At 39.9% G+C, this 26504-nt stretch overlaps 1 protein-coding gene across 1 annotated transcript in view; it reads left to right on the top strand.

Annotated features, from left to right (window-relative positions):
* EEA1 (early endosome antigen 1) overlaps nt 1-17770 on the top strand; it is a 70399-nt gene extending 52629 nt beyond the window's left edge. Inside the window, exons 19-29 of the mRNA XM_010561979.1 lie at nt 192-522; nt 1984-2085; nt 3560-3754; nt 4603-4785; nt 10919-11104; nt 11580-11711; nt 13556-13741; nt 14044-14282; nt 15745-15865; nt 16210-16308; nt 17362-17770. Coding sequence (XP_010560281.1) covers nt 192-522; nt 1984-2085; nt 3560-3754; nt 4603-4785; nt 10919-11104; nt 11580-11711; nt 13556-13741; nt 14044-14282; nt 15745-15865; nt 16210-16308; nt 17362-17484 — 1897 coding nt within the window. The 3' untranslated portion in view covers nt 17485-17770. The remainder of the gene's footprint in view (nt 1-191; nt 523-1983; nt 2086-3559; nt 3755-4602; nt 4786-10918; nt 11105-11579; nt 11712-13555; nt 13742-14043; nt 14283-15744; nt 15866-16209; nt 16309-17361) is intronic.
* Nucleotides 17771-26504: the final 8734 nt, after the last annotated feature.

Genomic DNA, 26504 nt, shown 5'->3' with positions numbered 1-26504 from the left:
TCCATCTCAAAATAGTTTTTAGAGTTGCTGGCATGTCTTCATTGGAGAGACAAAATGCCCATGCTCTGGGTGAAAAAGCTATGTTTTGAAGTAGTTCTACAGTTAATATATGAAACAATAGAGGTATTTAATGATACAAAAGAACCTGTGAAGAAGAATTAAAAAAAAGAAAATTCTGTTTCTATTTGCAGGATGTCTAATGCTAAATTGGATTTGCAGAAGAAATCTGAGGCCCTTGAACAAGCGAAACAGCAAATTTCAAAGCAAGAGGAGGAGAAGGCCAGCCTGAAACAAAACCTTGAGAAATCAAATCAAGATACAAGTAAACAACTCAAGGAATTAGACTGTAAAATGCAAGCAGCAACATCAGAGCTCCAACAAGTGAAATTAGAGAAGGATACTCTATTAAAGGACCTTACAGCTACCAAAGACAAGCTCTCGAAAAGTTCTGAATCCTTCAAAAAAAAAAAGGAGGAATTAGAAAAAGAAATACAAAAAGGAAAAGCTGCTGTGGCAGAAATGGTTAGTGGTTTCTTTCATTAGACATTAAGTTTGGTGTATTTACAGTCTGATAAAATGACTTTGCTTTCTGTCTGAAAACAGTGTACATGCAATGACAATGCATGGAAATTAATTGCCTTAAGGAGAAACAAATTTTGATTTTTAGTAGCTCATACATGTGTCCTACCTTAAATTTTTGTCTGGATGTTTACAGTAGTAAACATCAATCATATCGCACAACAGGATCCCTTTTTCTTGCTGCATGCCTTTAATATGGTGAAGAAACTAAATGGAGACAACTGGTGAAATGGTTTGATGGGAAATGTCCCCCTTTTTAAAAATACATCAGCCTTATTATGACAGCACAAAGTTATAAACCCTTTGCTAGAGTGCCACCGTATTGAAGAAATGTTATTTTTCTGAGGCCATTTTAGTTTCCTTTCTGGAGTCTTTGTACATAGAACCTTTCTGTGCACTTGTCTGGGCATGCTGGAAGGCTGCGTACTGCAGGCAGAGAAACAGTTGTCTGTTGTTTGGGGAGATGCCTAGCTTAAGGTATTGTCAGAGTACTAGAATTATTTGAGTTTCAGAAAGGTCTCATGAGTGGCGGTGTAACAAGTGCTTGGTCACCAGAGTAGCCTATTATGGTAAAGAAAGTGAACTCTTACTAGCCTTAAAATACACCTTTTTCTTGCCTCTTTTGCTTTGTTGGTGATACGAATGGGCACTATATGAATACATGTTTTATAGATTTTCTTGTACAGTTGTTCTGACACCCATGCCTCAGACATGGTAGGGGTGTCTTTCTCGTTCCTTTCTCATCTTACATGTCACCGTTTCCCAGAACCCGGTCAGAGGTGCTTTTATTTCGATCTAAAAAAAATTCTGGTCCTAGTTAAAAATAACATTTTTTCCTTTACTCTTTCACCTTTTTAAGATAAGCCTTTTTGTTTGCTTTACTTAGTTACTGCTGTTTAAATATTTGTTTCTGCTAAAAACTTGAAGGATTTTCTCCCCAATTTAGACTTAAAGATAGGAGTCCAGATTCTGCTTCTAATTCTGTAGTCATTTGGAGGCTCGCCACTGTCTTAAGTGCATAGTATTTGGGCTTAAAAATGTAATTGTATTTGCATACAAGTCCCCCAAATGTACTTGCTCGTGAGTTTTAGAACATCAAGAAATTTTGGATCCTGAGGAGAGCAATGAGCCTACTGTTTCCCACAAGAAGGAGAAGGGCTGCCAACAGCAGCTTTGAACAGGGAGACTATCCCTAATCAGAAAAATTCTTTGGCACAGGGCTGCATTTCTTAGTACGGGGTATCAGCTGTGTTCAGATTTACCACTGTTGAAGTTTTGAGCTGAAAATATGTCTGCAACTGAGAAGGAAAGCATTAGTTTTCAAGGCTTTGTAGATCCTGCAAAAATACCGGGTACCTGGTCTTAGAAGCTCACAGGAATATTTCCTTGTCGTATGTTTTTTAGGAAAAATCTTGTCAAGAAGCAAAACACCAGCTCCAGCTACAAACAGAGTCCGTAGCTAAAGAGAGGAATGAATTGAAAAACTCACTGGAAAAAAAGGAGGGGGTAAGCTGTCCGCTTAGTTTCAAAAATCTGGAAACCAATAACAATGAATGTTTAAAAGGTTTGTTTTCAGTTTCATGTGCTGGGACTGATGGAGAGATAAAGAGGATGCAGTTCTCAAATTGTAATCTACCTGGGGCACTAAGGTCTTACTAAAAGGTGATATAAGGTGTGGATATAAGGAAATAAGGTGATACCAAAAATTTCCTAGATGTTAATATGAAGCTTTAAAATACAAGTTTTAATCCTCACTTCTGTGCCTCGCATACCTTAGGGGATTTTAGCCCTTCAGGTTTTTTCATTAGTGAAACAGCTACTTGGTATTACCATGTCCTCATTTTTTTTCATACAATAAAAGTTGTTATCTCATATCCTTAGATCTGTTTCAGTCTCAGACCTAATCAGTACGTTCTCTGTGTGGTTCACAGGATATTTTTCAGATATCCTTGAAGGATTTAGTTGCTTTTGCAGACTTGTGTTAAGTCACTTACGTGTGACTGCATAAGGACCACTTCTTTTTTAAAGATGAGCATTCAGGCTGCAAAATCATGTAGTCCAGCTGGCAGCCTGAAGGCCAAATCCGCTTTTGTGGATTTCTTTACCCAAGCTGTCAGCCGTTTCCTAAAGGAATCAGAAGAGGTACAATCAGTGGACGCAGTTTGATGCGCTGTGATGGACTCTTACTGCCTGGAAGAGGGTTTGTGGATGTGGAGGTGCGATGGCGATTGCTCTGTGACTACTGCTGCTGCCGCCCTGGCTCCTCTCTCGTTCAGCAGAAGCACTGTGCTCCTCTGGGGCAAGGGCAGGAGGATGAGTTTGGTATCTGCTGCAGTCAGCAGCAGGAGAGCCCAGACCACTGCTGGCTTGAGAAGAGTTGCCTACTCTTAATTTTGAATGGTGAAAAAAGACTGCAATTGCTCTAAGGTGTAGGAAACTGGGAATAACAGATGATTTTAATGTGTTACTGTAGCTCTCAAAATCTACTTGCCAGTGTTCAATCAGCTAGCTCTGAAGCAGAAGGTAGCAGCAGCGGCACTGTGGGACGGTCTGGTTCTATGTACAGGAAATAACAGTACCGTGCTTGGAAACGGTTTCCTGCAAATAATCTGCAACTCTTTGTAAAAACGTAAGAGTGGGCATACTGGATTGTAAGAAAGGTATAGCTTAGCATCTGGTCTCTGGCAGAGGAAAGCAGCAGATGCCTAGAGAAAAGTAGAGTAGGGCAAAGCTTTCAGGTTCCTACAATCAGGGGATTCTCCCCAACTTCTAGCAGTCTTTTGGGAGCTGATTTCCTAAAGCTGTATCTTCAACTTTAACAGCTTCGACTAGTTTTTAATCTGTGAAGTTGTCTGTTTGCTTTTTGAACTAGGTAATTTGTCATCCACACAGTTCAATAGGCAGTTTCACACACTACAGCATGTACAAATAGTGAATTAAATTAAAATTAGATACAGTTATTTAATATTTTTGAATATAGATTTCTAAGCAGTTGTCGATAGAACTTGATTCAGCACGAGCGCAAGTACTGGAAATTCAGGGTCTTCTGAAGGAGAAAGAAAAAAGTGAGCAACATCTCCAGGGAAAGCTGAGAGAGTTAAAGGAATCTTTTGAGCAGAAGAAAAAACATAGTGAGACACTGCAAGCTGAATTAAAAACTGCCCTTTTAGAAAAGGTAAGACTGGCCTCTCTTACTCCTTTAAGAAAACTAATGTAAATTTCTCTGATAAACGCTGCAGCTTTTATGTCAATAACTTTGTGATAAACAGCTGTTTGCTGTAGTCTAGTTGGAAATGATAAGGTTAGGATGTGGAAACAAGGTCTTCAGATGCTGTTGGAGACAGAAACAACATCAACAACAACAACAATAAAGTAAAAAGAACCAGTGCTGAAATATGAATTCTGTAGGAATTGAGTTTCAATAAAGTGATAAAAATGGCTGGATTGTGTTTATTTTGCTTCAGGAGCATGCTATGAGGCAAGAGCTGCCATTTTCTTGTAAAGCAGTAGAATTTTGTGAGAGTAGTTTAGACAAACCCCACAGTGTTTTGGAACATTCATGGCAGCTTTAAACCAAGTCTTCTCTTATTATACCAAAAGAATTTATCTGAGTGACAGTATGAAACTCATAAACCATAATGGAAAGAGTTCAGATGTCTTACAACATTAGGGAATGTTGTGTTCTGCGCCATGCACTGTTAAATGTTGCTCCAGCTTTGGCTGCCCTATGCTACATGATCATATTTGTGCTTTAGTCAGTCTGTGGAAACTTGGAAACATTATTTAGATTTTTAATGTTTGGTTTTAATGTGTTTCACTTAGTCTTTTGACATGAATTAAATTTTGTTGTTAACTTTAAAACTAAATATTAAATGTAAAATCACAAACATCAGATTACGGAACTGCTATTTTGTAAGTGGAAAAAAAAATTTTGTCTTGCAGTAGAAATGCAGTTTATTGAAATGTTTAAGCTTACTTTACTGTCTCTAACTTTGACTGAAACTTCCTATGCTTATGTTTCAGGCAGAACTGGAGAATAAACTGCAACAGCAGTCTATTTTGTCAGCACAGGAGCTTAAAGCAGAGAAAGTCAAGCTAGCAGACTTACAGAAGACCCATGAAAAACATAAGGAAAACATGGAGAAGCTGCAGCTGGACCTTTATGGGAAAGAGTCTGAGCTGCTGGCAACTAGGCAAGACCTTAAGGTACTTACAGTCATTTTAATGTCATATGTGATTTAGTAGATACAAACAGATCTTGAAGTAGATATACAGATTTTGAAGACCAAGAAGCAGTGCAAGAACTGTATAGGCAGAAAAAAGCTCTTCTGCTATATATAGAATTTAGTGCTGTTCAATCCCTTCCTCTGGGACAAAGAATATCTTGAAACTAATTTAAAACCAAGGGTATTTGCCAGTTTATCTGAAATACCCTTGCATTTGTGCAGCATCAAAGTGAAAGGTGATTTATTTTTGTGTTACTGTAAGTGTTAATTTTTTGTGTTGCTTTTCCTTGTTACATATTGTAGCTTTCAATGACTTTAAACAGCATAGCTGTTTAGGGCAAAGTCTGCCAGCATATGAGTAACCGCTGTCTTCTAGATGATTGAACTAGAATTTTAGTTGTCAGTCTTCTCCCGTGTCCTTGCCCTTTCTGCTTCTTCCTGGCTGATTGTGGACATTCAGAGATGTCAAACTAATAGAAACAGTAGGTTTAGGGTCCTGCCTGGAATACAAGTGTCCAAACTTAGTCCTTGAAGGTTTTGCTATTCCTGAGCTGAATTTATCTGAATTGGCATTAGGGTGCAGTGCCTTCAAAGAGGTATTGCTGGGACTCGAGTCAGTTAGCAAAGGTGCTTTTTGTCCTTTCGGCCCCCCTCCTTCATGTCAGTGCTAAGCCAATGCTCCAGTTAGCCCCAGGACATGCTGTGCTGCAGATACTGGCCGTCTACTGGCAAGATGTCTAGCTTTGGCACTTTTCACTTCAGACGAATCCCACTGCAGCTTTGTCTGTGTCTGATGCTGTTGTTCTAGGCTCTTCTGAAGTTTATGGAGAGAAATAGGCACTTCGGGAGGACAGATCGTCTGATCTGGTTTAGATGTCAGCTTCTCTTTGCTTTGGGATGTATAAAGGGAGCCTTTTGTCACTGCTTAGATGTCATCGCTCCCTTTCACCTGTCCCAGTGGAGCCTTTCGGTCCCACCACTGAAATTGTTAAAGGTCTTGTGGCCGTTTCAGGTAGGCCCATGTGAGTTGTGGAGCCCTAGCCAAACTCCAGGTTTGGGTTATTTTAAGAAAAAGACAAATAGCTCCTTTACATACAGGCCATTGGAGTTTTATTAATCTTACTCCTCCTCTGTAGCATTAGATTACCTCCCACATTTCCCTGCAGGTTACAGAAGCTTTACTTTCAGCTTGGTTGAATCACTGTGTTAAATTGTGAAGAACTTCCACATGGTTAACAAGCAATGGTGGTTTAAAGATACTCTTTTTTACAGTTAGTTACTATAGCACACGTACCTCTGTGAGTTAATTTCCTGCAATGCATTTAGGTCAATGTTTGGTAATGCAATGACCTGTAAAAGCATTGGATGTGCTCAGTAACTGGGATTTTTGGTATAGTTTTCATTTAAGTACTGCTTGGTGCAAAAATAGCTCTGAAGATGTATTATTAAACCAGCCTAATGACTTCTAGTTCTGGCAAGTATAAAATAGGATGGTAGGCGTCTCACATGCTTTGAAACTTGAATGGGGATGGTAGCGAGAGAGAGAGAGAACATCCATGCAAAAAGGTAAAATAAGGTGATGGCAACAGGAAAACAAGATTTTCAAGATGAACAGTCCGGTAACTTGATTTATTATGTAAGTCTCAGTGGAGCCTAGAGAGCCTGAGGAAGATTGGGGTCCTCAGTACTGATGCGATATAGAACTTGGAGGCTGTTTGCTTGATTTTAAAAAAGATTTCTAAAAACACATACTAATTGGGGTTAGTGAGGTCTGCTTGCCACCACATTTTTCTGTAAAATGTAGAAGAAGGAAAAGGTGGGGAGCCGATCTTCCTTCATGGATGTGCTGCCTCATTGCAATGTTGACCTAAAGAGGCAGCGATAACTTGTCTTATAAGACTGCAAAGGAAAAAGCACATTCAGAAAGCCTCAGCGTGATAATGTTGGTCTTGAGAGCTGAATATCAAAATGCTACTCACGTCAGAAGAACTTTATGGTAGAGTTTCACAGTCCAATTCAAAGTCAGTTGTCTGGCTTGTTTTGCCTTGGGCAAGTTACTTAAAAAAAAAAAAAAAAAGATAATTTGAGCCAGAGCTGTGGCTTTTGATTAAAATTTGGAACTGAAGCTGGTAGGTGGGCTTGGGTTCAGACTGGTCTTAGTCTTATTAGTAGGCAGTAGTAGAAGTTTTTAAAATGTATATGTGTGGTGAGCTTGAGTGTCTTTCAGTGCAGGATTTTTAGTGGAGATAACGAACTCCCTACACAGCTGTGTTGAGCCAGCACGGTTTGAAGCCCAGCACTGTCCGGGACAGGCATGGCCAGGCTGTATCAAGAGATCCTTAGCAGTGCTCGGTTTTCTTTAGTTAAAAACACTACGAGGGAAAGCTTAAATATTCTCCCGTGGTGTAGCACCATGCCATTGATGAGGCCAAGGTCTCGGGCGTGGGGATGGACGGTGCCGCGTATGGGTGACGTGAGTGGGGTGGTAGGTCTGGTTCTTGGGGGGGTGGCAGGAGCTGGGCTGTACACCGAGCACCATCTGCTGGCATCTGCTCGGAATATCACTGCTGGGATCGCTGGGTGTGATTGAAAAGTAAATGTATGCCTCAGTGGAGTCTTGCAGTTGGAGATACAGCACTGCGTAAGGGAGAGCAGCCGCTCTCTGGAGTGCCAGCAGCATGGCTGCACCCTGGTTTCTGGTTCCCTAACAGAAGATCCGAGCTACGTAGCTGTAGCCAGATGCAAACTTTGAAGCTGTTAAGTCTTGCAGAGGAAAAGCGAGAAGTGTTGTAACAAAATCAGAAGTGAGAATATAGTTATAATTTTAGGGGTACTGTTTGCTGCAAATTTACTTTGGTTTAAAAATGCACAGTCTATAACAGTAACTACACTCGTACATTTTTGTCTCTGTGACTGGAAAAAGAAATCGGGTAGGATTTGAGTGCTTGTTGTAAAAGCTATGGTTTTTGATTAAAAAAACCCCATATATAATAAAGAATACTACTAAATATTTTTTGTATATGTAGGCACATATATATAAATATATGTGTGTGTATATGCATGTATGTATAATATATAAATATCTTTTGTATATGCGCGCACAAATTTATTTTTTTTTTTTGTGGAAAAGGCATATAGAAGCATTAATGAAAATGCAGAACTGTTATTTTTGCCTTGATTTTGAGTTAGTGCAAACATACTTTGTGTGAATCCTGCTCTCCTGAGCTCTGCCAAGTATCCTTCAGTCTTGGCATTTGTGCTTTTTGTAGTCAGTCCTGGTTTCCTCTGTATTCTCAAAAGAATGTTTCTTTGCCGCCAATATTGGCATCGCTGTCAGTGTATCTTCAGCGGACGTTCTGGGACAATATTCGTGCTGCCAAACCTCAGGTCTGTACGTCAGGAGCCAAAGTTGCCTACAGTCAGTCTAACCCTTCTTCTTAGGAAGTGAAGAGAGATCAGGTTAGCATCTGTGAATAATTTCGTGTCTCTCCTTGTGGCCTGGGATCAGGGAGCACACAGACTAAAACGCTCATTTGTGTACCTCACTTAGGTGGAATGAATCCAGGTCTTATCACCCAGCTAGGACCAGTTCTGGTGTTGGCACTATTATTTGTACTGCAACGGCCCAAGTTGTAGTGAATCAGACTGTGCTATCTTATCTTTTTATTTATTTAAACTCTGTACCAGTCATCCTAGCATCTGTTTTTATTTAAAAAAATAAGTACAGATTGGCTTCTTTTGTTCTGTACCTTTTCCTCACATTCGGTTTTGTCTGTCATCCTAAAGAGCAATCTCATGACTGAGGGTACCTCGTTGGGAGAATACCTGTCATATTCTGGGAGCAATGGCAAAACTGAATGGTAATTAAATAAGGTAAATGCCACCAGATGTTTTGAGAGGTGATTTTATGTTAAAGATGTGAGCTCCTCAGGAGTCCAAAAGAATCGGGCTGAATTACAGTCTCAGTGGAGACTGGGACAGGAGCAAGGGTAATAACTGGAATGTTTAACCATGTGCCGGAAGATTTCTGCTCATTTCCAAAGGATGCTGTGAGACACTTTTGAGCAAAGCAGAAAGAAAGGCATAAATAGATAGAAGATTGATTTACTGTTAAAATTATATTGAATGGTTTCCCAGTTAAGCTAGGTAGCATCATTAATCACAGCACAATTAAGAGACACTTATATATGTAAGCTATAGTATGCTAAATTGTATGCAAAATTCCAAGTCTTTTATATAACAAACTACTGAATTATAGAAATATTTGTGCATAATACAGTGCAGAGTAGGCTGAATACTGGCTCCCCTTGTAAGAACGTTTACATTGTCTTAGCCTAAGTATAGATACAATGAGGTAACCTGTCCAGTGGACACTTTGGGGGGGGGAGTTGAGAGAGGAGTATCCCTTATGTGAGGCTTTAAATTTGGGTGTCACTATCCACTTCATCAAATTTCATCATCCTGTGCTAACAAATTGGATGTAACCACATTTCTTCTACTGGACACAAATTTGAATAAAAGCTGTGGCTTCATTATATTTCTCTCTAAAACTGCAGAGACTATTGGGTTTTCCCATGAAAATGTTATATGATGATGGGGCACTTCCCATCCTTTCTCATTGTTAGGAAGATAAGGTACTCCCCTGCCCACAGTAGAGCAGAGGGGGATAATTTTGCTTTCTGAAAGACCCACACTGCTGAAAGCTTGAAATTGCAAAAGCACCTCCTATTTTGCTTAAAAAAATTTCTGAGTTAACACCTTGTGAAGTGTTAAACTCTAATAGCTCAGAAAGCAAATAAAATAATTTGTCTGCAAATTAATTTCAAAAGCCAGTGTGAGCTTTTTGAGAGCCACTGGAGTTGTTGAAAATGCTATTGAATCAGCTGTGTTCCATCGTTGGTGTTTCAAACTGAGTCTGACTCAGGCAAAATACTTCAGATATTCCAAGGGAGGGTTAGGAGGCATCAGAAATCAATTTGTTTTTAAATCAAAACAGGAGTGGCTAAAGCATATGCATAATTGAGTGAAGTCAAAGTTGTGCTTATTGTTCTTTTTAAAATCACTAACCTTCAACAAGAGGTTTGATTATGATTTAAGTAAGAGCTTCAAAAAAATTTAGTTTATCTTGAAAGAATTTAAATACTTACTGGTGCACTAAAGGTAATAAACTTACTACTACTAATAAATCTCCTCACCTCATGTTCTGTATCTTAACATCAAAAATTTCCATAGAATATGAATATTTTGGAGGAGTGGAGGATGAGTTTTGTATTTTTCTTTTTCATTGGTTCTTTGTGAAAGAACATCCTTCTAAGTGGAGCTAGTCCTTGCCTAAGCTGAAGGCTTATAAAAAAATAACCTCCAGAATACTTACTCAGGAAGATCCCCAAAGTTTGACTTTGCTGTGAGCAAACAGAATGACCCTTGGGTGCAAATTTTAGGTTGTTTCTTGGGTTTTTGTGACCTGTTGTAGAAAGATAAATTGGAGTTCTTTTTCTAGGTAATGAGGAGAGTTGGAGACAAACTAAATTATAATCTGTAGTAGACTTTGAATGGAATTTTAAATTTTGTGTTTAAAATGCTGATGCAGCTGAGACTGTGAAACGTTTTGTCCTGATAGTAGCATTTTTAGCTTGTACATTTCACTTCAGGATTTTCAAAAATTTTGCATTTGTCCTAGCACTAGCTTCATTAAGTCATTGGTAAAAAATAGCATTGAGTGACTTTTGAAATCTTCACAGTATAGCTTCACTGCCTCTTAAGTAACAGCTGTCTAGAGTTATAGAGCAGTTGATTTGCCCAGAGAATAAAAGTTCATTCTCTTTTCATCAGTCGCCTTTCATTCTCTGCCCTTCTGTATGTTTTCACCTTTTCTCTGTGGAAGGATGCAAGCTGGAATATATATAGTAAGGTACTGCTGCTGGAAATGGTACTGGGGTAGTTTCTTTTTACTTAGGGTAACCTTGTAACCTAGAGGTTTCTTTAAGTATCCTTTGTCAACATTTGGAGCTAAATGTTGCACACTAGATAATGATTTTTCCATGTGGAAAATGTTTAAGCTAATGTTGAGTATCTGAAGCTCTTATACTGACAGATACTCTCTTTGTAATCAGTCCACAGAAGAAAAACTTGCTCTAGCTCAAGAAGAATTAGTTTCCAGCAGAAATCGACTTGCTAGCAATAATCAGCAGATTCAGGAACTGAAGAAAGCAAAGTCTACACTGGAGCAGGATGCATCAAAGAAGGAGCAGCAGCTGGGTGAGAAGACCAAAATGTTACAGGATCTTCAGAATGACAGGGTAAATGCCTCTGTCTCTTGAAATCTTCACCCAGACACATCAACCCCACGCAGGCACCCTTTATTAATTTCTGTGACATCTCTAAACAAGGGGTATTTTGAGGGCATAGCACTGTTGTAGTGCATAGCAGTGGCAGTTTTTCTGAACCTCTGGTGCAAAGACTTTCAACAGACAGTTGAAGTGAATTTGGTTTGAAATAGGCTGTTAATTTGTTCTAAGTGGCTAGACAGATGGAAAAACGTTACTAGTTTTAAATCTAAAACTGCAAACATGCTGCTAATTGTTTGCACTATGAACTGTGGGTAGAGATATGTGGCAGTTGTTTCCCCTTAATTACAAAGCCTCCAAGTAGGTTTTGCGCTCTGGATATTTTTTGTTTGGTTGGGTTTGGGTTTTTTTGTTTGTTTTTTTTCTTTCTTTTTTTTTGTGAACTTGGAAGAAGTAACTTTTCTAGCACTTTTTATTTCTCTTCAAGATTTTGAAAGAAAAAGACTTGGCTAATGAAAAATGTAAAACAACAGAGCTCCAGGAAATAAGGAGCAGACTTGAAAAAGAAAGTGCTAAGCTGGGTGAAGAGCTTAGAGCCTGCAAGCAAGAATTTGAGAAGGTATATTGAGACAAACTGAGTCTTCATGTGGTTGGTTATCTGATAAAAAATATGTGCCTGCTCAGTAGATGTTACCTGGATTGGTTTTGCAAAGATGGTTGCTGTAAATGTCAGTATTACAGGGAAGGGAACCAAAGCACAGATTTTGTTGAGGTTCCTGAGCAATGCTGCTGACCTGATTAGTGATAATCCTGGAGCACTGGTGCCCAGTGTTCTCGGCCAGGTGGACCACATAACTTGTCTTAGCTTCAGGATGGGTTGTATGTCCTGGCTTTCCTTCTGTTCCACTGTAGATTCACTGTGCATACCCTTGCTTGACTATTCTGAAGTGCAGAAAAGATGTCCAAAAGTGTCATGAATGTGAAGTTTCCCAGATATTCTAGGCACATCTGGTACTTCTCAATGATATGTGGTAGAGTTGAAACTCCCTTGATGTGCTGAGGTTTCTTAAAATGCCTTAAAATGTCACAGTTGGGGAAGAAACAATGTCAGGAGCCTCATAAAAGACTTAACTCTCTTCCAAAATTGTAACAATCAAATGAGCTTTCTAAAGGGTAAATGTTTGGAGGCTTTAATTAAATAATTTTAAGTCTTCAGTAAAACAAACTATTTCTCGCCACATTCTACATATTTCATTTTTTAGTCTCTGTAGAAACAAACACTCCTAAAAGTCCACAGTTTGTGTTGTCCATATTATACTATTAGTAGTTATATTTGCATCTGTTAAGCACACAGGGTTTAAGTTGCTGCACAAGTATAAATGAAGGGACATTCCCTATATGCTAATAAAAAGAAAGTAACATGATATCTTATGAGTTTCAGATGTTCTTTTGTTCTCCAGTGTTTAGAAAATGGTCTCTTATTTTTAGATAGAAGTTTGTACTTTGTTTCTGTCAAGCGATCTATGCCCAGTACTTTCTTGGATTTTGGGGAAAGGTTATTATAATTCTCTACATTCTTAAAATCTCTATTCTAAAGAAGAAAATTTATAAAGATGTATATAAAACGTGTGCACACCAATGGCAGCTTAATATTAATCTCTGGATCTCCCTACAAGCAATCAGACTAAACCAGAAATTCTTTCCTAAAGGCTTATACTCTGTTTCCCATCTCCTACAAAGGAATGGATAGATATACATCTATAGGGCATCCCCCTGTCCTCAGGATATGTTCTCTTGCTGTCTTTGGTTGATTTTCATTTGTGATGTGAATTCTGATTTATGGAAAACTGGCAACCCTGTTATTCTGTTAATACCTGCATGCTTGGCTGTGTAATTTTAAAGAAAATGATTCCTATAAGTTTAACTATTCGACTCCAGGATTTTTTATGTTTTATTACAGAAGAACAAGTAAAACTAATATTTAAAACCAATTGTATCATCCTACTTGCTTAAAACATAGGGTAATTATTTATACATTTAAGACTAGTAGAAACTAGCTTTCTTGCATCAGTGTTTGGTTTTTACATTGTCATTACAAAGCTTTTAACCTCATTATTGCGACCAGAGAACAATGTGAAGTACATTTTAGAACAGACTCTAGAAGATGACGATGGACGTATCTTTTCAAAGAACCATAGAAAATAAGCCAACAGAGCTTCTACTACTTTAGTAGAAACATATATTAAATTTATTTTAAAAATTGAATGCTGTTTATAAGATAAAGTTTAACATCTTTGATCATGAAAATCACTGACACTTTGTGCTATAAAATCATCCTTCTTCCAGTGATAAAACTAAAGATTATTGCTGTCCTCTCCTTGGAAACTATTACAGTAGATTTGAATTTAAATCATTTACACTTTCAGTGTTGCTACTTTAACTTTGAGCTCTGTATCCTAACAGGAGGTGGCAAATCTCAAGGATGCAAAACAGCTATTGATTCATCAAAAACTAGAGCTGCAGGGCAAAATAGATAATATGAATTCAGCTCTGGAACAGGAGAAGAAAAACCATCAAGCTGTCAAAGATCAGCTGAAAAAGAGAGAAGAGGAGCTGAAGAAAGAATGTGCTGAAATTGAAGCTAAACTGGTTAGTATGTTAGAGAGTATAAGACTTGCTTTGTGAACATGCCTTTGGATTCTTTCAGGGACAGAGAGGGAGCAAAGACTTCACTTTAGTTCCACATTACATTAATTTTTAAATGACAGGGTCCGAAATCTGAGGCATTTAATGGTGTAGGAAAATTCAGCGGGATGACAGCCTTGTCTAATAGAGTTTGTTGTTTAAAAGTAGTGATTCGAGTACAGTAAGATTCTTTGCCTCAATTAAATGTAGGAAATAGGGAAAGAATACTTGGAAGGTTGTTTTTCATTGTTCTGTTGTTTTCTTAGCACACAGAGAAAAAAGAGAAAGAAGAAGAAAACCGGAAACATGAGGAAAAGGAGACCAAGCTCACCATGCAGGTCACAGCCCTGAACGAAAACCTGGCTACCATGAAGAAAGAGTGGCAAAGCAGTCAGAGGCGAGTGAGCGAGCTGGAGAAACAGACGGATGATTTACGTGGGGACATTGCCGTCTTGGAAGCAACGGTGCAGAATAATCAGGATGAGAGAAGAGCGTTGCTGGAGAGGTAAGCTGTGGTCATGACGATGTGGAAGCATAGTTTGGGAAGCGGATAGCCTCACGCTGAAAACTTGTTTCAATTGATTCAGGATTCTTTATGCATGCTTTGTTTAAATCTGTGTTTGTTCCTAGTGCCTGGGCTGTGGGTGCAGTTTCCAGAATGCAACCTTCTGTTGTCCCTGCCAAAGCACAGCAGGGGGTGTTGGGAACAACCTGTGCTCTTTGTGGCTTTGACGGGGTGACCGTTCTGTAGAAAATCAGGCAGGCTTATCAGGACCTTACTTATCACCAAAGCCACAGCTCTGTGCTTGTGCTTGAGGATTTATGCTCATCTGTAAAAGCCTTCTAAATCCATTGGGCTCCTCTGAACTTTGAGGTGTATAGGTTGTGGCTTCTCATCTCAGCTGTTGTGTGAACCTGGCAGAGAGAGCTTCTCCTACCTGAGTTAACTATCCTTCTCCATCACTCCGAGGCCCCCCTGCCTTGACTCCAAGTAGATGCACTAGTCATCCCGAAGCCTGGAGAGACTCCTTAGTGCCTCCAGTAACACAGAATTTTCTTAGGGACTTCTGGGTATGCCCACGGCTCAATGATAGCAGATTGAACGTGTAATTGGATTAGATAGGCTAAGGTTTACACAGGAGGCATTTTCTTCCTCCTGAAAACCGACAGTTGTCTCTTCTCCAGTTCTGCTGTTGTCTCTACAACGTATTTAAATCTTAAGTAAGCAGATCACCTTTTCTTCAGGCAGCAGGAGGCATGCAAGGCAGCAGGACTTACCTGAAAGCGGCGATTGCAAGGGTAGAAGAAACACCTGTGAGACAGGAAGCTTTATTCATCCTTGTTTCCTGACATGTTTGGTGAAGGCAGAGTGGAAAACTTCTTTCGATACTATCAAGCTTGCTGATTTGGGTTTTGAGCAGGAGGCCTTGGGAAAAGATGGGATCAATTCAAGTGAGATCCTCTTTCTTTGGCAATCCTTTGCCATACTGTGCTGAACTCATCCAGTAGCTCTTTACAGCTTGGCAGAAAAACACCCTTTGAAATTTGGATTTCAACAGTTAACTGAATTTCAGCTGATGGGAGGTGGCCTTGCTAAAAGAAAAAGGTTTCTTTTCTGCTCTGTTGTCTGACCTGATCTGCTGCAACTGGTTTGTGCGAGTGTCCTGTGGCGCAGGGATGTTTTTTGGGGCTTGCGGTTGATGGACTGCATTCAGTACTGTCACTGGTTTGGGGAGCAACTCCAGGTATTAATAAGCCACAGATATTTGGGAGCAATGCCAGATAATCTTAAACTGGTTGTTACAAAAGAACATTTTTCCAATCAAGGCATCCAAGAACTTTTCACAGCAAAGATATTTTTGGCTGGATTTTATGAGAGTAACTTCTCAGACACGACAACCTGCCCAAAGGAGGCAGTGTACATTGCCTCATATGCTTTGAGCTGACTATTTACTGTTTTTCCTCAGGTGTATAAAAAGTGAGGGGGAAATTGAAAAGCTTCAAGCCAAACTTGTAGAAATGAAGAAAAAGCTGGACAACACTACTGCAGCAATGCAGGAACTTGGCCGAGAAAACCAGTCATTACAGGTATAATTTCATTTGAAGCAATTCAACCTGTTGATTCTCTGTGTAGGAACTTATGAGCATTTCAAGTTTATGTCAGGGTAGTGGTGGGTTACCTTTCCAGAGTGATTGAGATGTTACACTTGTGGTGTACAAGGGCCATATTGCTGTCTGTGGGTTCTTAAATCTGCTAATAGTTTTGAAACTTGGAAGATTTTTCTCTCTGAACAAATACAAGCTCTCAATATCATGTCAGAATTGATGCTTTTATACTGCACTGGGTAGTGTGTGCAGTGAAAATAGAGGACATTAGTAGGAATTAGACATGGATTTTTAAAAAAATGCTTTTTTTTATATCTTCTATATAGATCAAACACACCCAAGCTCTCAACAGGAAGTGGGCAGAAGACAACGAGGTACAGAATTGTATGGCCTGTGGAAAAGGTTTTTCGGTGACAGTGAGAAGGGTAGGTGTGTTTTACTGTATGTCTGTGGGGATTTTCTTTCTCTGTTGTGTTCAAACACTTAGATGGGATACAAACTTCAGAAAATGGCCTTAATAGTGTTGTTATACTCAGGACATCTCAGAATACAGTTAATGGCATGCAGTGCCTTAAATATTAAAAATAAAGTTTGTGGAGCTTACCTTTATTCATGATTCTTTTGCCATTTTAACAGCATCAGCTTATAAACAGTGTTATAATAGTTCAGTGCCCTAAGCAAGCAAGCAAAATTACACTGTTTTAAGGGTATTTACAGTATTTATAAGCAGTCTGAACTGGATTTACAGGTATAAAAGGAATGTAAGTTTGTTGAAATTAGATATATGTGAAAATACGAGGCATCAACATGATCTGGTGCTTTGTGACTCTGTATTTCTGCACACGAACTCGACATGGAACAGAAGAAACAACTGGATGTGTTTTACGTGCATAGTCAGACCTTCTTTGTAAAAACAGCTGTGGTCAGCTAAGGTGTTGGCATCCCTCAATTGGCAGGGTCTGCCCTTCATCCAGAGATAACCGTCCCTTCAACAAGTGACTTGGCAGTGAAGTAGATGAGGGATATTCATGAGGTTCATTTTGCAGTGCTTCCTGACTTGGTCTTAGGTGGCTCTCCCTGTCCTGCATTATTTCAGTGATGTTCTTTGGGTAGTCTTTGAACAAAGGCTGCTGGATCCTTTCATTCAAGTATACTTCTCTATGTGAAAGCAGGTAGTTACATGTGAGAAGAACATGTTTTATGTGACCAGAACAAGTTCAAGAGGAGGATAAACTTCAGCCAGTTGATTCCTGAAACTGGTATAGCCTCCTGACTCAGAGAAGCACTTCTGAATATTTTACTCCTATACCCCTTAGAAAGGATTTACACCTTTGCCCTTCTGTGTGCTGTGTAACTACTATTGAAAAATTCAAACTAACTTCTGAAACATGCGAGTTGACTCGACATGATAGTGATCTCTATTAGTGATCGATGCCCTATGATTGATGTTCAGCATATATGTTTCTTCTCTTTCACAGCATCACTGTAGACAGTGTGGAAATATCTTTTGTGCCGAGTGCTCAGCAAAGAATGCCTTAACTCCTTCTTCTAAGAAGCCTGTCCGAGTCTGTGATACTTGCTTTAATGACTTGCAAGGATAACTGGCTATCGTGAGTGACAAAGAAATGTTACACTAAAATTTATAATTTCTGTTGATGCACTTCGTTCAGCACTCAGACTACTATTCAGTTTGGACAATGATTGTAACACTTGGCAAAATTTAGTATATTTTAAAATGTTTATTGATACCAAGTAAAACTATTGTATTTTTTGTGAGACATGGGCTCAGATCATCCATAGCTTATTGCCATTTATCCTGGAAAGAGCTTCTATGTCTAGCTTAGAAATACCCAGTTATTTGTAAATAAAGTTTAAACAGAGGAGTAACAATGTATTTTTTTATCTTTTATTTTTTTGTTCAAGAGAAACAGTGTTTATGTGATATTGCAGTTTATTCTTGTTTCCTTCAAAAAAAAAGGAAGATGCAAAACCTTGTGAGGATTTTATGTATCAAATGTTGCTGTAAAAGCGTAATTAATTGTTGCATTTGATTGCATATCTAATGTTCTTTATAACCCCTTGTGAATTTGTTTCCTTTCTATCTCTCTGGTTCTTGGACTTTCTCTCTGAAGTTAGAACTCCACAGTGAGGGTAACAGCTGGACTTGACTCTAACTCAGTTTTATTTGCCCACTTAGAACTTGTTGTAGTATCAGCACCTGAGTCCTTATCCAACTACAGTGCTTGGATACTGGAACATCTTTACACATACTGTATTGCATAGTTTGTGTGTGTGTGTCTGAGAGAGAGTATGTGTGAACAAATGATGAGACAAAGTTTAGCTGGCATTGTAGGTATGTTACATGATGCATTACGACATTCCATCCTGTATTGATTGATTTCACTTTTACATATTCAGTTGGTTGGATTTTAATGTTCCAGAAACCCTTATATGTGGGTTTTAAAAAGCAAAGAAACAATACTGGTAGTAGCCTGTAGCGCACCTCTCACCCTGCCAATACCCTGGAAGCCCTGAGAGGTCCTTGTGCTTCTCGGGGACATCCAGACGCTAGGTATCCTACTAAGAAAAAGTCTTTTTTGAGACTGCTGCAGTTTATCTGACCTTTTCTTCTGTCCCTTCCCTCAGCTTTTGGTGGAAGAAGCTGAACTCCTGCTACACCTAACAAACCTCAGTTTTCCATTGCTCCATCTGACCCTCGTTGTCAGGGGGTCTTAAATGTTACGTTAGTCGTGTGATTTAGTCCATTCAGAACGCTGGTGTGAATGTCCTGCTACTGGCTTAGTTGTAAGCCAAACAGCTCTAAATAAGAGGCCAATATATATGTCTTTAGATATTTATTCATATTGTCTTTTCTGTACTTGCAACAGAGGTTTCTTATAGAGTTCACGTAGGCTCCAAAATGCTTTTTTGTTGTGACTTTATTTACACCTGTTTGTTCTTGCCTGCCTGCCTGTCTTTAACTTTTCTTCCCTTTATATCTGGTATTTCAAAAACCTTAAGGTTATTGCTTTTGAGCGGGGGTTATGCCTTCCAATATTTAGGGACCCTTTGTCTTAAATGCCCTAATAAATTCCCCACACCCCCAGCCCTTCTGTGTCTTAGAAAATTTTGCTAGCTGTTCAGAGAAAAGGACTGTGTCCTGAATTCCTCTACTTTTTGCCCAAGGTAAGGAATCAAATTCTGTAACAGTGGTGGAAGCTTAGCCATCGTTAGGCAGGTTTGTTTGCTTTTATCTATTGACAGCTCTTTATGTGAATGAAGAAGAGTCTCTTTTATGAAAAATGTCTAGTCCTGATTAACTCTCAAGTGAAAAAACTTCTTAACCCCTCTTCTCCAGAAGTAGTGATCTGTATGTTTCATATCCCTTCTTAGCTTACCTGTGTAGTTCTACATTTGCAGCCTCAAGGAGTCTTCCTCAAGAATGTGTCTTAAAATTAAATTCTTATTTCCCAAAAGCCAGCTGAATTATGTAACTGGTTTTCCTCGCTGTAAAAGGGTTTGGGATACAACCGTGGTTTATATGAAATACTGACCTGCCTTTCTGGTTCAAACTTGATTGTTGCTTGCTGAAAAGAAACAATTGCTGCAATGATTCCATATGAACAGAGCCTCTGGACTCGCTGTTTCTCCTCGTCAGCGTAACCGTTTGGCATAAGAATCTTTTGAATAGAAAATATGAATAGAATCTCTGCCTCTGGGAATTGTTTTTCTACTTATTTATTGAGAGAATCCGAAGAGTTTGCTTTCAAGCCTTTCTTTGTCTGACACGTGACTTCAGAAATGTGGGAAAAGTGAAGATGTGACCGTCGTGCTCCAGCCTCGATGTGCTCTGCCCCGTTGTGTGACAAGCGGAGCCTTGTGCTGCTCTCAGGGTGAAGGACAACCACGTGGAGCAGAAGCGATTTTGAAAGGGAAGAGAGGAGCTTCCCGTGACTGCACAAGGACAAAATGCGTGAGGCAGAGGAAGAGGGAAAACTTTCAGGGGGAGCAAGGAAGATGGTTCAAAGACTCACTTGTATTCAGGCATTTTGCTTTTGAATGGGAACGCGTGAAGGGTGAGGAGAGAGCTCTGCAGTAAAGAGGAAGCAGTAGAAGCTGTAGTAGGGTTGTTCTTAATTCAGCCTTTTGGGATGCCTTGGTGTAAAGACAAGCAGAGTCACCTCACTCAGCTGGCTGCTGAAGCAGTGTGGTTGGTTGACCGCAGATCAGACCTTGGTCTGGAGCTCCTCAGCTTCAGGGGCAAAACCAGCTCCATTTCTGAAGGTTGCTTTGTGCTGACCGGTTTATATGACCAACTTTTCGAGGGGATGGAAATGCTTTTCAAATACACATTTGTAGAAAAAAGGATTGTTAAAATCTGGAGGAGCAGTGGTGGGGTAGAAGCTTTCATGCTTGAGCTTTGAGCCTGCAGTAACAGGTCAGGATTTCTACAGCTTTTCACTGGAGTAAATTTATGACTCCATTGCTAAATCTTATGCTCCTTCTTTTGTGCTTCTGATTCGTAGTGCTGGTCTGTATTTGTTGACAAGTTGATGGCTTACTAGACCCTATAATGCCCTTGGCCTCACTGCCAGGTTGGAAGTTTTGCTCAAGCTCAGTAAAATGACCTGTGAGATACATAATAAGGGAAACTGGAACGTGAAAAGCTTTGTATTTATAAATCTGCTTGCAGAGTCTGACTGTTTTGATGGGCATGTTTTGGTAGGAGTGTGGGGTTTTTGTTGCGCTGCTTTAAAATATAAATAATAGGAAAACCTAGTAAAAAGCCTGGTAACTTTTACCACTCTGAGTTAAAGGATTCCAGACAAAATAGTTTAATGCACTGATTTTTCAGCCTGCGAACACAGGAACAACAGGAAAACCTAATAAAATGGCAGAAGAGACGAGAGCCTTGGAACTGGAGGACGCACAATGATGTGTTTTAACAGCCTCTAGCAAGAGCCAGATTGCTCTGATTCACTGAGGAGAGGCCGTTACAGAGCAAGAGGTGGAAATAACGGTACAACCAGCGCTTGAACCAGTAGGTGTGTGCGATCCTCAAGCTGCCTTTGATTTCTAGCCATTACCACGGCATCAGGAATGGGACAGTGAAGTGTGGAGTTTGTTCCTGAAACTGTCCCCTCTGCAGGACACTCCATCCGCATTCAGAATTGCTGGGGGAGCAGACTATGAGAGACCAGCTGCTACGGGGGCTGAGACGAGCTACAGAGGCAATCGGAAAAGTGTAAAAGATAGTCTTGTTAAGGATGGGGAGAGGTTCTTTAACTTCCTGGAGACATCACCTCACTTGCCAGTCAAAGAGCCACAATCCCTCGCGTTGTTGCCTCCAAAATGCCAGATCCTACTGTTCTACGCCGGCCTCGTGTCAGCAATACATGCTTCATCCTTGTGTCCTGCAACCCCTCTGGAGGCAGGTAGCGTTGCAGAGGTCAGTGACAGGCTTTTTTGATCTTGGCTGGCTGCACTTCACTGTTATTTATTTCTTCTCCCCATGTATTCCTTCCCTCCGGTAATCTTCCCCTTTCTGCAAAGGTTGAACAAAGGGGATAAAATTAATGAGTCACAGTAGGAAAAGTTGCTGTCTGCAGATGAAGAGACAAAAGGAATTTTCTGCTGCAGCTTCCAACAGAGGCAAGAGGTTTAGAGGGATCTTGTTTTTCAGCTGGCTTCACACTCTGGCACAAGAGTCCAAGGCTTGAGGGTACAGTGTGGGTTTTTTTCCTCTGTTTTTCGAAGGTATCAAGTAACCAAGTTGCCATGGAGTGTGGAGCGCTAGGTACACAAGAACAACAAATAACTATTTTTGTTGGGTTTGGGACGATTAGGATTATTTGTGAATCCTCACTGGAAGAGCTCTCTTAGTGAAGCAAGAAGGGATTTGGGAGCAGAAACCTTGCTGTGTTTGTATTACATTAGCAAGAACAATTGAGTCTCTCATGCTAGATGTAAGAGAAGTGACATTCCTAAAGAAGGGACCTGGAAAACTCAAGTACTTTTCTGGATTGTTAAATGTCAGTTAAATGCGAAGTGGGAACAAATGCTTGTTGCAAAACTTAAAAAATTTATGACCAGTACTCAGTGGCAGACAGAAAACTGCTGGAACTTAAGTTCAAACAGAATGTAAACTATGCCAAGAAGAATGATACCATGGTTTGAGTATGTTGAAACTGATAAATTACTCCTCCAAGTACCACCCCTCCCACTCCGATATTCTTGGAGGACTACGAAACATCACTGTCATTTGCACTACGCACTTTTTGCTCTCTAACTGTATATAATCTACAGTAAGTGGAATGGTATAATTTGCATTGCATGTGCTAGCTGTAATCAATGGACAGAAGGTTTATCTTCAGCTGGACTTTTCACTGTATTACATTTGGCCCCTTGCTATGTAAGGAGAATTGCACTCATAATTCCTTTGTACCAAAAATGCGATCATCATCTGTGAGCACATATAACAGCAAAACCCATGTAATCGCGCACACATTGTCTTTTTAGAGCTTCATTTTAAGATTATAAAATGAGAAAACGTGGATTTTATGTATTTTCAGGGGTCTTGCCAGTTGTCCAGTTCTTAATTTTTGAAGTCTTGACCTCAGCATCTCTTCTAGGATAAGTTTAAAATTATTGTCCAACCACAGCCTCTCCAAAAGCACTAAATGGTTTACTTTTCAAAACCAGCAATAATTGGATAGTAAAGTCCTGCCACAGAAACTCAGTTTTGGGGGATGGGTTGTTTTTTTTTTTTTAAGGGGCACTGAATAAAGAGGTTTTCTTCTTTAGAGAGAACATTAGATGCCACAAGATCACAATAATGAAGAGGATAGGTACTAGTTAATGTAATAAACTCTGCCTTTTGTCTGTAGCTCACCACATACTATGCACTCACTGTGCAGCAGATATAGGAGTATCTGCTCATTTGAAGATCACTGAAGCCCTGCTAACCCTCTTGGATCAACGTTACTATGAAAGCAGAAGCCTGGTAGGCGTGTTTTCCAATTCTTCCTCCCCCTGTGACCTAAACTAAAAGCAAATTCATCTGTATTTCCTGCCTTTTTTGGGTAAAGAGGTCTGGGAAAGAGTGTTCATCGTTACATGTCAACAGGCCAGTGCTGGCAGGTCCAGGCTCCTGCTGTTGGCTTTATGGCAAAGTACTCCATCGTATCACGCTAAAGCTTGATTCCTGGCACAAAAGGGATGTTTGAAAGAATGTCTCGCTGGGTTAGCAAATACCAGAACTTTTTATAGTAATGTGTCCAAAATGCTGCTTGTATAGGATTTGTCACTTTTGTAAGAAAAGGGGGAAAAAAAAAAAAAAAAAAAATCTTAAAACCCCACCATGTGATGCCGTTACATAAGATTTCATTTAAACTACCTCTCAGCGTGAAATTCAAACATTAGGTAAGTTTAATAAGATTTGCTCACCGTCATGTTATGTAAAAGTTATAGTGAATGCCAAAATTGCAAAAGTTTATCACCAAAAAGGAAAAAAGTTAAGTCTTTCTTTTTCTGTGTGTTTGAAAGTATCTGATAGTTTCAAGTTGTTGTAAACTCTGTTGTATTCTTTTAACTTCTGTAGTTTCAATCTTGCAAACTCTAGCTGCTGGACAGGAAATAAATCATAACCACAAGCTTACATAATCACGGTCTGCTGGATAAAAACAGTTTTGTATGCAGCTTTGTCATTTGGCTATAGATAGCCTCATTCACCAAAAGTACCATTAATTTAGTCGTCTCTTTTTTTCTTCAGCACTTGAGATGTGAACTTGATGAATGGTATTCTGTAATGGATGCGTGCCACAAATTATGTTGTCTTGTTTGCCTCTTTTCTGAATTTTAATGATGAGTTTATTATTGCAGATGTGAATATTGCTCATACAGCTTAATTTCTGTCTAACTGTATGAAATATAAATGGAAGAAGTTTTAAGTTCTTACCCAGTATTTAGAGGTAATGTATTATAATAGCCTTATGTTGCAGTTTTACCTACGGAGTACTGCACTTTTAAACTGGATCATACCACCTTGGTAGGTGTAGATAGCTTTTTTGCATGAGTGTGTTTTGGTTTTGTTTCTTTTTAATTGAATTTTGATTCTCTTAAGTTCTATTTTCAGTGTTTGTGTTTACTACTTGTGATCATGTAGTTGTGCCTTACATTGTGAAAGAATTTAGTCCAGCGTGCACTGTAATTCCTAAACTCTGCAGTTTGGAAGGTGGCTGTGGATTTGGATGAGGAGGTGACACCATGCATCAACCAGTTCTGTATAAACTATGATGAAATGTTATTGAAGTGTCATTTTTGTTTTCTAACCTGTTAAAGGAATGATTAATGACAATAAAAAAAAATAAATTAAGACCTTTCTAATAGACCAGTTCTGTCATTCAAAACTACCTTGCCCCATTTCAGACAGCAAAGGTACTTTGAAATGGGGGATATATCATTTTACAAATGAACTGTTGGGAAGCCACACATCTAAGAACAAGCTAAATCCTCCAGTTCCTTAGACTTACGGGGAACTGCAACAAAAGCTTTTGTGTTCCTGAGGAGGCAGTGATAATGACTGTTTTTCAAATCTGTTTTTTTCCCAGGTTAAATTCAGAGTAGTTTTTCCATTCCCAGTGACTGCACAAGGCTGCTGTGTATCCCGCGTTCAAAGTCCTTCTGTCACCGGCTGCGTTCAGACATCGCGTGCAATGCAGTCAGACAACTGGTGTAACTGGAAGACTCAGAAGTAGCACTTGTTTTAGTTCTTTAGACTAATGAAAGGCTTGCTTGTCAGATGGAAACCTCTCAGGGTGGAGCTGCGTTGCAGAGAGAAGCCAGGTGATTAACCTGTGTGTGTGATCAGTCCCATGACAAAGCCACTGTTGAATGGTGGGGGCATTCACGAAAAAAATGTATGTAGCTATTGAAACAGACCTTCCTAGGGGCTTTGTGTAGACAGTGGAGAAAGACAGAGAGAAGAGGTCTCCTCTGGGAAGTTAATTTCTGCCTCGACGGCTTTTTGAGGCATCTTTCTCTCCAGACCATAGAAGAGCCTGTTGAACTTATGTCTCCCTAAAGCTTATGTCTCTGTGTGTGAATACTTCCTTCCCCTCGGGTGTCCTCCTTGGAGATGTGCTGGCTTCCTGGAAATACTGAATCTCTGGGACTACTTAGTTGTCTGGTAAACTGAGCAGACCTGGCTTAAGGTTGTTTCTGCAAAAATACACAGAGATACAAAGCCCCCCCCTTGCTTCTGCCAGCGCACAAAGGGCAGAGCTTAGCCTGCCAGGTGTGACTTCTCTGGGCTTGAAATATCTTTCTGTCCTCTCCTCATTGGTTTCAAGATAGTGTGAGGTTCGTGGGGGGCACCAGGGGTGGAAGGGGGAGGTGTGACACGATGTGCATCTGAGCTTGGGGTCGCAGAAATTGAGCACAGCTGTGTAAGCCCAGGTGTGGCTAATTGGTTGCAGCTTGCGCGGTGTCCTGGAGCAGATCTGCCCTCTCCACCCTGTTCTGCTCTCCTGCCTTACACATTCACCACTTGGCACAGAGCCTGAGTGACTGTTCTTTTCCCAGGAAGCTGTGACAAAAATCTTGCCCATCACAGGCACAGGGGGAAGAGCAGGAATGTGTACCGCAGTGGCCTAGGCTGCATCTGGAGGGTGCTGAACCAGGTAAGTACCTACATACATACATATGTACATACATACAGCCTCCAGACCGTAGCTTGTATGTACAGATGAACCAGCTCGAGTGGATAAAAGGTACCACCACGTCCTCATCTGGGTGGCTTCTCTGTTCAGTTCCCCTGCAGTAATCTCTGACACCGAGGGGATGTTCTAAGGGCTAACTTTTCTGCTGAGGGAGACTAGTTGATTGGGGATGGAAAGCGGGAGAAGTGAGAGAGTCACTTAAAGTGGCTTTATGGCAGTCTCCTTTTCTCTCTTGACTATGACTAGTCTCGGGGGATCAGCCAAGACTAACCTGGTGAGAGCACCCTCCCTCCACGTTAGTAACCTGCGTGAATGTTGCGGCAAGCAGTTCTAGGCTGTTCTGAGGATCTCTTCCAGTACCTCAAAAAGAGGGAAACATGAAGTGATTAACATGGGCACGCTTCTGCTATGTGGACCACAGATCTGGGATAGCAGTGAACCATTGAATGGTTTAATGCAAAAGGAACACTCAAGTTTGTGAAGCAAACTGGAACTCTGAAGGCTGCAATGGGTGTAAACAATGCATAATGACAGATAATAAAGTTGTGAAAAACCTCAGGTAAAAAAAAAATCCCAATAAAGCAGGGCATTCTTGCACTTTTGTTCTTTCTTTTTATATACTCTGTAGCATCTCTAGTTTAATTGAATGTTGTATGCAATTATGACCTTTTTTCAAAGAAACTTTAAAAATCTTATTTTAAAAATTAATGAGGAGTCAACACAGTATCTGCTTTTACTGCTTCCACAAGCTCAGTGTTAATGCAAAAACCATCTCGTGATATTATAGTTTAGTAGGTAGAGAGGCATAACTATCGCGAGCTATGGCTACACGGTTTTAATTTCATTAAATTTATTAATGAAGTTTGAATGATCTCAGAATAACCCTTCTAGACTTTTCTGGT

Source organism: Haliaeetus leucocephalus, unplaced genomic scaffold (genome assembly GCF_000737465.1).
Source record: "Haliaeetus leucocephalus isolate CR32 unplaced genomic scaffold, Haliaeetus_leucocephalus-4.0 Scaffold151, whole genome shotgun sequence".
Classification (NCBI taxonomy): domain Eukaryota; kingdom Metazoa; phylum Chordata; class Aves; order Accipitriformes; family Accipitridae; genus Haliaeetus; species Haliaeetus leucocephalus.
The sequence above is the reverse complement of the archived record's forward strand: the minus strand, read 5'-3'. Positions and strand labels throughout refer to the sequence as shown.